This window comes from Perca flavescens, chromosome 5 (assembly GCF_004354835.1).
Source record: "Perca flavescens isolate YP-PL-M2 chromosome 5, PFLA_1.0, whole genome shotgun sequence".
In the NCBI taxonomy this organism is placed as follows: domain Eukaryota; kingdom Metazoa; phylum Chordata; class Actinopteri; order Perciformes; family Percidae; genus Perca; species Perca flavescens.
In genome coordinates, this window is record NC_041335.1 from 33,951,052 (window position 1) to 33,965,405 (window position 14,354).

Sequence of the window (14,354 nt, forward strand, 5' to 3'; positions counted from 1 at the left end):
TTGTAGCGTTCTAGATAATTGAGATCAGATTATGTTGTTTGACATGGACATGGTTTAAATTGAAAGACTTGTTGGAGATTCCACAGTAACTCTTTGTAGCTTTAAAGTGAACAAACTTTAAACAAACCGTTTTGGAGACTCAAATTCCTGTTTCTTTTAATTCGGAGCGAGGCAGGAGGGGTCATGTAGAAAATATAGTGTGTATGCGCAAAATAATAAATTGTGGTCTCAAATTATAAAATCATGCTTTTAAACCAAACATTAAATGGTACTGTTTAATATTTTTATAGGCAGAATCTGAAGTAATTTGTTTTCTGATGGATGCAGGTGTCAACACATTCAGAGTCAACACATTCAGAGTCAACACTGTTCACATTCAAGTAAGCTTTATTAATGCTATAATGCAGATTGATAACATGAGATATGAGCTAGCCTATATACAGCTCTGCAGGTACGTGTGGTTGTCGAGAACAAGTACACACACTGTGTGGATATACACTCTATACAGCATTCACCAACAAAAAGACACATTAGTTTGTAAGTCTGAGCAGGATTTACGTCAGCAACTCATTTTGTCTCCATCTTGTGGTATTTTTGGTTAAATTCAGTTTGGGGACATAAAATGTAAAAACAATCCGAAAAACCTGACTTCATTTCGACTAAAATAATCTGGTTAATTTGTTTTACGACAGGTCTAATAATCAGTTTTTGCTTTAACCAGGTTATAATTGAATTGATTACGTCACGTGCAACTTTAAGCTTCATTCTTCTGTAGCGCTCCCCGTTTCGTCCGTTTGTGTTCATTTTCAAGCTTATATGAGTTCATCTCAGTAGCTGCAAGAAACAAAAGAACAACAAAATCAATCACTAATTGATCATTAAACCTACATTGTGTAATTTTTTTGGTTGATTCTTAGCAAAAAAAAAACTTTGTTCTTTCACAAATATGTGCTCATTCATGTGTAATTACTTCCACCAACTAATCAAAGAATTTTCGTAAGCGTTAGAGAATTTTAGCGTTTTACAATCATTCAGAATACATACAAGCGAGTCGTTGGAATGACGGCCGGCATGTTGTGCCTCCATCTTTAAAATACATCAGCCAAAGAGGGACATACCTCCGCCTTTTGCCCTTTTACACTCAGTGGCACCATGACGAATGCCAGGGGGAGATTACAGGCAAAGCAACAAGACCAAAATTAATATTGGAATATAGCAGTTAAAACGCGATCGGAATGGGAGGGGCTATAAAGTAATATTCAGTTGGTTGTCATATACTATTTCACCGCTAGATGGGAGGAATTATTAAAAAATGTAGCTTTAAAGATTGGCAGATGATGTTAGATACTAGGTTGAAAATATATTATCAGTTCTCTCTTTCCTGTCATATTGAAAGGAACCACAAGGTTTTCTAAAAAGTTGAATTTTTACAGCTGTGTTCTGGGGAACAGCCCCCTGAATTTATTCCATCAGTGGGATATACAGTAGTGGGATATATTTTCTATGAAGCGTTTATTTGGGTGCCCATACACTGCCAGTGGCTCGATGGTGTTTTAAGCCCCCAACGTCTCCTTCCAGGCAGCGCTGCGACTGTGGACTTCAAGGCACCTAACCCTAAACCTCATCATTACCACTGCCTAATCCTAGTGCCTTCCAGGCAGCGCTACCTGGAAGGAGACGTTGGGGGCTTAAAACACTGATAATCCTGCCAGTGGAACAGCCAGTAAAAACACAGATTAAGAGCAAGATATAAAACCAATTGTTTTATATCTATGTGGTTTGTTTCTCAATCTTTTAGAAAGAGCCACATGAACTCAAACCATTTTCACACAACCCTAACACATTTATGTCATTTAACTTTAAAGGTTTAAGGTAAAAGGTACATACGAATCCATTAATTGAATCTATTCTTGAACAATCAAAAATGACAACTTTTAATAGGTTTCATTAGTGAAATATGAATTGAAGAACTGATTGATGTTACAGAGGTTAGGGTTTGAAATGCATTCATTTGATATATCTGTACTCACATATCTGAATAATATTGTCAAAAATGTGATTTTAAAATGTATAAGTTACTAATAAAACAAAAATCTTTGTAAGGTGAATCTGAATTGATTGACACTCCCTCTGTCTGCAAAATTAGTAATGCCATAGTAGAGCTCAAAGGAATTAGACACAGGGCTTCAACGATTTTTAGGCCAAGGATCCCGTAAGAGAGACGGAGCAGGGACCCCCTACTACAGATAATGTAGGCTATAAAATGTAGTTGCATATTAAACTGGAACTACAATAGCGTGTAGGGCGGCCTAAAGCCTTTACACATACCTTTTTATGGTGCATACAATACTAAGCTTTTAAAATAAAAATTGTTGGCGAATTCATATATTTACATCATGTTTTAATGTTAAAATGTGGAACAGTAAATCCTGAATTTAACTGTATCTGTGGATGACCAGTAAGCCTATCATCAATGGTGTGTACATTCAAAAACATATCTTTACTGATATGTTGGATTCATGTTAATGTATATTTTCAGATATATTTAAATTCTTTTTTTTAAACCATTGAACAATAATTTGGCGGCCCCCCCTGCAGCAACTCTGAGGACCCCCCCTATGGGTCCCGGATCCCCTGTTGAAGATCTCTGGAATAACTGAAGAAAGAAAGTGTTTCTTACGATGTCATGGTGCATCCGGACACGTGAGCGGCGGTGCCGGTGTACTGGACGTCACAGCGAACTACGTTGTTGTTGAAGTTGGACTCTGGAACCTGCTGCCGGGGGTTTACTGTCACCTGTCAGGACAACACAACGGTCATCAGTGCATCAGGTCACCTTCCCTTGAGTTTTAAGTGTTATTTTTCTTTATTTTATCAACTCATCACACAAAAAGACCATGTGTAAGTCCGTTTCTCAATACTTTCGGACTTTCCTACCCCTATCCTCTCAGCTCCGAGCCCGTTGGTTCCTAGTGAAGACGCACATCTTTAAAAAAACACTACCTCACAAATATATAGTTTCATTATTTTTTTAAAGCCTCAGTTATTTCCTAAAACAGCTGGTCACTGTATTTTTTTGCATTTGTTGGGGACTATTTTCAGCGGCAGATTACTCGTATTGTCAGTTTCACAGCATAAGAGATGCTTTTCAGTTTGATAGCCTGTTGTGACCGGTGGCTTTTTGGTGAAGTGTTTGAGTGCAATACACAATTGTTTTATTTTTATAGATTATTTTTTGGCTTTCATTTCTTCTGGACAGCTGAAGACTGAGGGGGAAATTACATGCAGCAAAGGGACACAGGTTGGAGTTGAACCCACACCCACTGTATCTAGGAGCAAACCTCTATATATGTGCGCCTGCTCTACCAACTGAACTAACCCGGCAATACACAGCTGTTTGAAATGTTCTGTATTTTTATAATGAAAAGAGTTTCGCAAAGTTGCCAGTGGGCAAAATTCTGCCGTCAAAATAAATGAAAAAAAACCAGATCCTGATGCATTTGGGTTTTTTTTCCCTGTTGTACCATTATCACACTGAACCGAGACACCAAAACTGGGGTTTGAACCGAACCATGACTTTTGTGTACCGTTACACCCCTATTGAATTATAAGGAAAATATAGAAAAAAAACTTGAACTGAGGATGAGAGACGGGACGTCTTCAAGAACCTTAACAGAGTCCAGTTGCCCTTGAATTGAACCTTCTTTGGATGTTTTAAAAGGTATACCCAAATGTATGGAAGTGAATAGGAAAACGCAACTCATCTCTAGAAACACAAAACCAGTAAATAAAGAATATTTTGTTTCTCAGCACACTAACGGACCTTGAGGATGTATCTTCCAGGAGAGACGTCAGTGATGTCGATCCACTGACAGTCAATGTCAGCGTTGTAGGTGTCATAACAACCTGGACTCAAACCCTGTACACACACACACACAAAAGCAAGTTTCAAATGTGTATTTATCACATTTGTATTGATTTTTTAAAACAGTTTGTCTGGTATAACTGTTTCATACTGTTTTTGTTTGTTTGTTTGTTTAGATCCCCATTAGCTTCAGAATGAGCTAGAAGCTATACTTCCTGGGGTCCTGTTTGTTATTGATGATTGATTATTTCTGTTTTCTCAGTGTGTTGTTACCTGCGTGTGTGAGGTGCAGGCGAAGCGGCGGTAGTATCCCGGGTCACAGGAAGTGTCCTCCAGACAGAAGCTGGCCTTGTGACCCTCGGCTACCTGGCTATGAGTTTGGGAGTCCAGCAGCTCGTACAGGCTGAACTCGTCCATGCTGTGGAAGTGACTGAAGAACAACAACAACAACAACAACAACAACAATACAAGAAAGACAAAAAAAGTATTAACCAGGTAATTCAACAAACACACTCATATAAAACTGTTAAAGGTGCACTATTGTCTCAGATCCTAGGCACTGATCCACTAGCTGCCTGCCCCCTGAGTACACTGTAAATAAAAGCCCGGTCTCGGGAGACAACACAGGGGTCGTAAACGTCAAACAAACACTAGGGGCACAGGCTGTGCACCAAAATACAACACCACGTTCCAGCAGCTACCCTCATATACAACTCTCGCTACTCAATCAATTGCGCACCACCTCCCCCAACCATCTTTTTGGTGATTGGCTGGAACGTGGTGTTGTATTTTGGTGCACAGCCTGTGCCCCTAGTGTTTGTTTGAGGTTTACGACCCCTGTGTTGTCTCTAGAGACCGGGCTTTTTCACAGTGTACTCAGGGGGCAGGCAGCTAGCGGATCAAGGAGAGATGCTTACAATTTGAGACAAAAATTAAATCGCGCTGAAACCATGCAGGAACTCATAGTGCACATTTAACATTTAGCTACCTACTTGTGACAGCTGTGCCACTCCCAGGCATATCGAGGTTTACTGGGCAGGAAGTCAGTGGTTCCCTGGTTCTTCACCCTCTGAGGAAACCTCAACAAAACTCTGGTGTCATAATCGTGGGAGGACACGGAGGAGCTGGAGGAGGAGAGGTTTATGTTTACAAAATCCCTTTACTGAAACCATTGCAGGGAGAAACCGTATCACTGTCACATCATCACTGGATGGCTAAAATACAACCAAACCATCAATCCATCCACACACAGAATTGTTTCTCCGATCAAAACTTCACAGTCAGTCAGGCCTTCAGCAGTCCCTCCACAAACAGCAAGCACCAGCTCTATGACAGCCTGATAGCTGGTGTTATCTTACGAGGCGAGGCAGTTCTCCTCAGCAGCACAGCGGAGGTTGTACATGGGCATTCTCTGGATGTAGGTGGCGATCTGGATGTAGTATGGGTCAGGAACCAGATCAGGGAGACCTATGAACAGGAACACGTTCAGATTACATGGAGCTGTCTGGTCTCTGATTGGCTGTTCAGGCACATAAAACAGTCCTTTAGATTTTGAGTCGATTGAAAAGGCATGCTGAGCTGTTTCTGTTAGCCTCTTTCGTTAATATAATACACCAATGGTCTCTCTGCAATGCTGTCTTCTGTTTTTCTTCGGTGGGATAGGAATACAGACTATTGCCCCCTGTTGGTCTGACTCTGGAAAGTTATTTCCACAGAAATAAAATGATCAGCTTTTCCCTAGTCTAGACCTTCCTCCACAGCGCTTCAGAGGAGGGTCTGGCTAGTCCACACAGCAATCTGGGACGGGAGAATAACGTGCTCTGGTTTATTAGCATATCTTTAAACCAATCATAATCGTCTTGGGCGGAGCTAAGCGCCAGATGGAGCCACGATGCCGCTGCAAAATTGGCTCTGAAAGGAACTTGTTTTGGTGGAACATGTGTACGTTCTAAAGTTGTTTTAGTCGTGCAACAGAAAATTCAGATTGGACAGATAGTCTAGCTAGCTGTCTGGATTTACCCTGCAGAGATCTGAGGAGCAGTTAACCATAGTCCACAAAAATCCACCGGATGCATGTTTTTTCAGTAGATGTGAGGAAACAAAAACATATATTCAGTTTGTGACACATTCACCCAAATCCATGCATCTGCACATCATTGTAACATCCAGACTATGTGGCTGGTTTGACCTTAGCGCAGTCAGTGCTCACGAAGATGCCCAAAGTATATGCTGCTCTATATATGCTAAAGACAAAATTCAGTTCAAAAATTAAGGCCTGACAGCAGATTATTAACTAAGAACATCACAAACTGGCAGTGCTTCATTTAATATAAAGGAAATGGGCCAATCTTTAAACCATATGAAGTTTAACCTGAATTTAATACAAAGCCTACAGGTATATGTAAAAACTGGAACATCTGTCTTCCTTTATGGTCATGAAAGAGATTACTGAGTGATAAAGCTACTGCACAGGAATAACTAGCCTGTTAAACCTGTGATTAAGACACTTTCGTGGCCTTGCACAGTTTAATGAAGGATACACTATAAACTCAGTTTTGTTGAACAGAAGAGCCTCCCCTCAGCAAAGCTTTGATAAAGGCCCCCTCTCACTCTCCCCTTAGTTACGTAGTTTAACTCAATTCTTGGATGCCTATTGGATCATCATTATGTTATTTGATCCAATAGGACACTCAACAATTGAGCCATGCTACTTCGGACACCAAATACACTTAAAAAAAAAAAAAAAGTCTGTCCTAAGCCATTAGGAGTCTAGGAAACTGTATAATTCCCCCAAAACTACTGTATCTCTGAAATATCTAACCAAATCACACTTCTCTTATTTTGATACCCAATGATACTTGTTCTTTACTTCCATTCACTGAGTCTCCCCTAAAAAAGTTTGAAGCCCCCTGGTCACTTTGAGAACCTCTGATATAAAGAACAACAGAGAAAATAACATCAGTGTGTTTATTAAATTAGACAAATGTTTGCAGCTTATGGGCCAGACACGACATAGCTAAGTGAAAAGCTTGTTTACCGTTCTGGTGGTAGCTGGTTCCGTATCCGTGCCGGGGCTGAGCCCTGGGTCCGGGTCTGTAGTACGAGTTGTAGTAGTTATAATAGGGGTAATAGTTAGAAGCCTTGTATGGGTTGTATGGATCATCTCCGACCATCATGTCCTCCCGTCTGACCGGGGCAGAGTCTCCGTCGCTGCCGGACGGCTGCTGCTGCTGCTGAGGCCGCGGCTGTTGACGCATCATCGCGCGTAATTGCGCAGTGCCGCTGGTGACGGGGACACGCGGGGAGCCCCGGGAAGCGGCGGGGACCGTGTCGTTAGCGCTGCTGAGGAGGACTACAGGGTTAACACGGCGGGGCGGTCCGGGCTGCCTCCTACCGGACGGCTGGTACTGAGAGCCGCGGCTCAGGATGCTAAAAACCTGCCCGTTGTGTTGCCATGTCAACCCCCGCCGAAGCGCATCATCATCACCTGCAGCCTCCTGAGCGCGAGCCCCGTCCAGAAAACTACAGAGGAAACATAAATGCGCAAAAGACAGCAGCAAGGCGTCGGGAGAGAGTTCCTTCATTATTGCAAATAAATTAATGTGATTTTAATTGAGAAAGAAACTTTTCTTTTCTTCCCCACACACAGCCGCACATCTGAAGAGTCTCCTTCAAGTGTTGCAGCTCAGCAGCTGCTACTGCACAGAGAGAGAAAGAGAGAGAGAAAGAGAGAGAGAGAGAGAGAGAGAGAGAGAGAGAGAGAGAGAGAGAGAGAGAGAGAGAGAGAGAGAGAGAGATGTTTTGGATGTGGTTTTTCACTCATTTTGTGACCTTAACCCTTTGGCCTCAGGATCAACAACTACCAGATCAAATGTGGAGATCTCTAATAAGTTGCCCTTTGGGGCTCGCATCTGTCAATGTTTTCAAAATGCACAAAAGAGACAAACACAAATAGGCTACAAAACACAAATTTATTTTGCATAGAAACGGAAACATAAAAACTAAAGAATAAAAGTGTGTTTTTTGTACACAGATTTGACTGCTCTGACATTTTAAGAAGACGCCAATACAGCAAAAACATTGATCAGTTGAAGTGTTTAGCCTTAAATGAATTTAAGACTGGAGCAGCTGTTTCACACGTTGTCCTGAGAAGTGAGTATGGTTTACAGCTTAGGACCTTTAGTTTTGTTAAAGCTGCATTTGGCAACGTTGCACATAGTGACAGAAAGAGGTGCCTGCCCCTTGATTTAAAAAGATTGAGATGTCAAAGTGTCCTTAAATGCACCGACACAGAGAAGTTTCAAAATGCAGAACGATAAAGTAACTTTTACTGAAAAGAAGCTTCCATAAATGCTGAAGATGGATTTAAGTATCTGCAGAAAGCTTCAAATCTCTGCAGACGGATTTTCTCAAACTGACGGCTGCCCGGATGGAAGGAAATGATAGAAGGAGTTGGACAAGGATTTGTTGTTAATGTGCTTAAACTGCTGCATGATCCCTTGAAATCTTATCAGACTGCACTAGAAGTACTGATAAGAAGCAGCTTTATTCTTTATAAAATCAAAAAAAGTTCTGTTCCTTTGTTTTTTCTCCACAGGATGAGGTGTAATTAGAGCGATGCTTTTGCCAGTTTTTAGTCAGTCTAATTATCTCTGTGGTCAGAACGGCTGAGAACTGAAGGACTGCGAGTCCAAACTACTACATCTAAAGGGTCCACACAGGATTAAAAAAAGAAAAAAGGCTTCTTGGGGTACCAAGAGGTTTAACCTGTTCAATGTGTTCCTGTTAGTCAAGGTTATTACATTTTTTTGCAAGTACCAGCTCTATGATCATTTTTCATTCGCTGCAGTTTCTTTTTTCTTTCCTCAACTCTGGCCAAAAACTTGTCTCAGTTTTCATGGGTCAGCTTTATAGTATTAAAGTATCAAACACTGTGAACCTGTAGGCGTATGTTGCTACCGTACATGTACTTGTTGAGAGGTATGGTGCAATCCATTCATGGTGCTTTTGATGGTTTTATTGGAGATTTAACCCCTCCCCCACTGAGCACTCAGGATGCTTTAAAAAAAAGCTGAAATTGAAGCACTCACCAACTGAGAAGTTTCCTCTTAGAGCACTGTAAAAAAAAAAAAAAAACCTGCCACCCACATGCTGCAACACACACACACACACACACACACACACACACACACACACACACACACACAGTCAGGTATCTTCATCAGTGGACTTTAGCAGCCTTGAGGACAAACTTATTGATTTCCTTTGGCTAATAACTCAGAATATTAAGTAGCAATATCTTCAGCACAGAATAAAAAAAGAACTGTCATCCAGGGTGAAAACAATGTCTTTAGCTCACCAAAACATATGGACAAAATGGGGCTCCATCAAAAAAACAACAGGCCATTATAAAATATTAACAGCATTTAACAGCGAAAATGATACAATACAAATACTTTATTCATGTGACCATCAAAGTAACAAGCGCAGTTTTCAACACATTTAATTTTGTGAAACAGAACTATAAGTTTAGGCAAAAATACTTTTCACACTCCTCAGTGAAAGTCCTGTGTTTGTTTGGCGGGTTTATACTGTACTTTGTCACCGCTCTTCTTTGTTAGCTCTTGCGATAATTACTACAGCCACAAGAGGTTGCCAGCTAATTTTCTGGGGAGGACGGTCTGAAATATTTAGCTTCATATTAGTGTGGGTGTTGATTTCAGTCTGTTGGTTGTTCGACTGAAATATTTCAACAACTATTGGATGGATTGGGTTGGTTCATTATTCATGTTCCCTTCAGAAGGAATTGTAACTTTAGCAACATTCTGATATTTAATCTAGCACCACCATGAGGTCAGCACTTACCAATACTTTGGTATTATATATTTGGTGGTCTATATCCATGACGTTCCACGCTGCTCAGGTCTCTGCAGGTTAAATCCAGACAGCTAGCTAGACTATCTGTCCAATCTGAGTTTTCTGTTGCACGACTAAAACAGTTTTTTTGATCTTCCACCAAAACAAGTTCCTCCCCGAGGCTATTTTGCAGAGGCACCATAGCTCCGTAAACCAGAGCACGTTTTTTTCCCATCCCAGAATGCTGTGTGGACTAGCCAGACCCTCCTCCGCAGCGCTGTGGAGGAAGGTTGAGCAAAGCCAGACTATATATTTGGTTTACTGCTAATTAGTAAATGTTAGCATGCTCACAAGTTAAAGTAAGATGGTAAACCTACTAAGCATTAGCATGTTGTTGTATGCTGTTGTCTTGGCCAGGACTGTTTTGTCAAAGAGAATCTCAATGGGAAGAATCCGGGTAAAATAAAAATTTTAGCATTGTCATTGCGAGGATGTTAGCATATTAACATTAGCAATTAGTTGAAAGCAAAAACATGAAATGTGTTGAGGCTGCATATAGATTTATTTAGACAAAATCATTCAAACAGGTTCTCAGTAAGGGCTTAAAGACAGAATAAACATGCCATGGTTGAACCTTGAGCATGTTGTTTACACTTTGTTGTCCTGTAACTTAATGTACAGGACACATATTTGGCATGGTCTGTCTCCACAGTTCTGTAATGAACTTGTTCATTGTCTCCTGATGCAGCAGTTGGTTCATCTCCTAACTATCAGACACTTAATCCACTGTGATTCATTCGCTTGGAAAGAGCCAGGATAGCTGTGTCCCCCTGCTTCTTTATGTTAAGCTACGTTAACCAATACCTGACTCCAGCTCCGGACATTAGGTGCAAATAAGCGTAAATCCCCAAATGTTTAACTATGTTTAACTATTACTTTAATCCTTGATCATTCTGAAAAACAAAAGTGAAATTAGCTTGGGGGAATGCTCACGTCCAGGGTACAAGCGGCCGAAATGGGTTTCCTCAGGAGGGTGGCTGGCGTCTCCCTTAGAGATAGGGTGAGAAGCTCAGTCATCCGTGAGGAGCTCGGAGTAGAGCCGCTGCTCCTTTGCGTCGAAAGGAGCCAGTTGAGGTGGTTCGGGCATCTGGTAAGGATGCCCCCTGGGCGCCTCCCTAGGGAGGTGTTCCAGGCACGTCCAGCTGGGAGGAGGCCTCGGGGAAGACCCAGGACTAGGTGGAGGGATTATATCTCCAACCTGGCCTGGGAACGCCTCGGGATCCCCCAGTCGGAGCTGGTTAATGTTGCTCGGGAAAGGGAAGTTTGGGGTCCCCTGCTGGAGCTGCTCCCCCCGCGACCCGACACCGGATAAGCGGACGAAGATGGATGGATGGATGGATGGATGGATGGATGGAATGCTCACGTCTTGGCCAAAACAAATTATTGGCTTTGTAGAGAGTATTCATTATTCATCAATACAGTGAGCTCTTCTCAATGTCAGCATCTAGTGGCCATTAGTAAAACTGCAGCTTAAAGCACCTAATAGGCTCCAACATTCGGCCATGGTGGTTTTCATTTGCAACTTCAGATACTAATCTGTAATTGATGTCTTCCTATGTCTTCCTTTTCTTTGCCGCGTTTCTTTTTAATTTTAATTTAAGACTGTACAACTGTGTTTATAAGGGTGATATGACAAAACTGCATAGGACTTTACTACATATGTAAATATACTGCTAAATCCAAGTTGAAACATTCGGGTTCTGTGTAACAGGAGAAATGTTAACGCTACGTTGTTTCCACCAGTAGCAGTACGTAGCCACGCAGAAGCTAGCAGCTCAGCTAGCTAGCTTGCAGCAGAAGCACATGTGCGCAGTTAAACCGATTCCTTCATGTTAAAGGAAAAAGTGATCAAGCTGAACAGCAACTCCTTTTTTATGACATTTGTGTAAAGATCAAAGGCAGGCCGACTTTATCGCAGCGCGGTGCACTTCCCTCTCAGGAATACAAGGCAGCCGCTGCTGTTTCCAATGAGAAGCAGGTGTCGGCCTGATCTGAGCGGGTTTAAACAGCTTCATAATGAGGGCTGGCCGCCTGGAGGGGCCTCCTGCACACAGGGCGCATAAAGAGCCATGGAAACACCAAACACAATAGCACTGCCTTCATCACCACCAACATATTCATCACCTTTAGTGTGTGTTTGTGCAAAAGACAGAAATTGCAGATTTAGTACCGCCTCATGCGTGAGGCGAGCATGGCTGGTCATCATAGCGACGCCGCAGGAACCTGCCGTGACCTAACGCGACACACGCACAGAACGTCGAAGGTGTGTTGTTTTTAATTCTCGGTATGTGGTTGTTGCCACAGCCAGAAGACAGATTTTGTTTCAAAAGAAGCTGGAGGCAGCAAAAAAAAAACACCGCTGGCTAAACTATTTAAACATGGCGAGTTTGTTCAGGACACCCCCGTCTGTCGCTAGCAATGATGACGCAGTGATTAGAGACGATTCTCTCTGACCAATCAGTAGTCTGCAGGTTTTCACGTCACCTTTTGGTATCGACTCAGCTCGCTTGGAACCTCGACGGAGGCAATACTCAAAAATGTACCCGTTAGCTATACTAGGTACTTTTTTTCATAATGGAAAAACAAAAGAGGCGAGTCGAGGTGAGTCGAGCAGGTACCATGTAATGAAAAAATGCCATAAGACTGATGTTGGTGAGCATCACACCTGCATTCAGCAAATCAGATACGTGAGGCGTGTGACTGAACTTAAATCCAATGTGGTGTCAAACTACACTATGCACAGTTAAACAGTCTTTTTGGGGTTTTTTTACAAATTAGATAGCAAGCTGCAATGTCATGGGTTTAAAAGGTGAAGACCTGTCCTTGAACATGACACAGCTGCACCACAAACTCACAAACAAAACAAGGACGTAAATCTGATCTGGATATTTAGGCTAGAAGCGTCTCCCTCCTTCCGGTCTTTGTGTTAAACTAGCTCTGTCCATCAGTTTCAAACTGATATCCTTCATCTCATATGACTCTGGGAAAGACGGGTAACACCATATTTAAAAACTAGACAATTTTTGAAGAAATTAAGTGTGTTTGCAGCTTTGTGTTTGTCTCAGGCAACCTGATTTCAAAGAAATAAGTGACAGCAAGGGAATGTCTGGCGTTCGAGTTGAGACGTGGGGCCCTTGTAGCATGTAACCCTTCCTCTATATCACTTACTTGGTCAAAACCTTTTAATGGGTACATGACTAGTCAATTCATCTGTCAGTCAGTCAGTAAGAGAGAACACCTTGTTCCTCCTGTAAAGCAACTGTAACAGAAGCTAATGGAAGCCAGACTCAATAAAAACACTGTAAACCACAACAGAACCTGATTCCACATCAGCCAGTTGAACCCTGGCCTCCACACACCTTCCATTAAACATCAGAGAGAGCGGGCTCATATTTCCGTGTTGCGTCACTGTACTTTCCAGACTTCACCCGCCAATTAAAGTCATGGTCCCTCAGGGACATTGGTCATTTACGGTCACTCTTTGCACTATTTTTCAAGCCTTTTTTATAATAGAGTGCCTAAAAATCTGTACATCATTTGGGAAACTGTAGGGATTATCATAAAGTGGGCGTGTCTGTTAAGAGGAGACTTGTGGGTATGCAGAGAACTCACTTACATTCAGATATATGGAGGTTAGAGGTCAAGGCACCCCTTTGAAAATGGCCGTGCCAGTTTTTCCCTCAACACAATTTAGTCTACTTTGTAGCGTAATTTAGCCCTCTCCCGACAAGCTAGCATGGACTAGCATATAAATGGATTCCTAGATTGTCTAGTTTTATATGATACCAATATATATTTTCTAGCTTTAAAAACAGAGCCAGCTACAGCCTCTAAAAGACAGTAAAGTCGACCTAAAAGATTTTGAGAAAACATTGGAGCCCCAGAAGGCCCCCCCTCACTCAGCCCCTGGATGAGACTGTGCTCCTGTTCTAGTACAAACAGAACAGGAGGCAGCCTGTAAACCCCCTGATGACCGATCAGGTTCTAGGGTTCGGGTAGACCCATGAAGACCTCTAGGGGAGCGTGGGAATGTGGCTGAAAGGAAGGACCACAAGGCAGAGTTTGTGACATGGTCAGTTGCTAAATCTTTCTGGCCAAAACATAGCCAAATCATTTTGCACAACAACCATTCCCTATCTTTATTCCCATGTTGATATGCGAGTCTATTGGAATGCCACAATCAGGCACAGAAGATTTCCAGTAATAAGATTTTAGCAAAAATACATTTTAATAAGAACAAATGAATGAGCAAATCCAGCCTAAGCCAATTCACACTAAATCAAAGCATCGTCATCAGGTCATCGTAGTCATGATTCTGTCCTTGCATGCTCTGAGAACTCTGAACTTACAAAAACCTGTCCCTTCATGCACTCAATTTCAGCCTGTTTGACTGTCCTTAGTTCCTTGGATAGGATTTGTGGACGTGACAAAGTTCACACCAAAGAGATAAAAATAATCCTTATCTTGACCAAACCTCCTCACTCATTCAGGAGCACAACAGTGAGTAGAGCCGCACCAACAATTACAGCCAGGTTGGGTTTGGCTGGGCCTACTCTAGCATCACACTCCTGAA

At 42.0% G+C, this 14,354-nt stretch overlaps 1 protein-coding gene across 1 annotated transcript; it reads right to left on the bottom strand.

The window, feature by feature from the left end:
- Positions 1-369: 369 nt before the first annotated feature.
- lox (lysyl oxidase) lies at positions 370-7,451 on the bottom strand. The gene is made up of 7 exons (XM_028578291.1): positions 6,903-7,451; positions 5,224-5,332; positions 4,858-4,989; positions 4,139-4,295; positions 3,824-3,919; positions 2,681-2,796; positions 370-834 (listed from the first exon to the last, which is right to left on the bottom strand). The coding sequence occupies exons 1-7, from the start codon at positions 7,447-7,449 to the stop codon at positions 828-830; spliced, it is 1,164 nt and encodes a 387-aa protein (XP_028434092.1). The 5' UTR covers positions 7,450-7,451; the 3' UTR covers positions 370-827.
- Between the last annotated feature and the right edge of the window lie 6,903 nt (positions 7,452-14,354).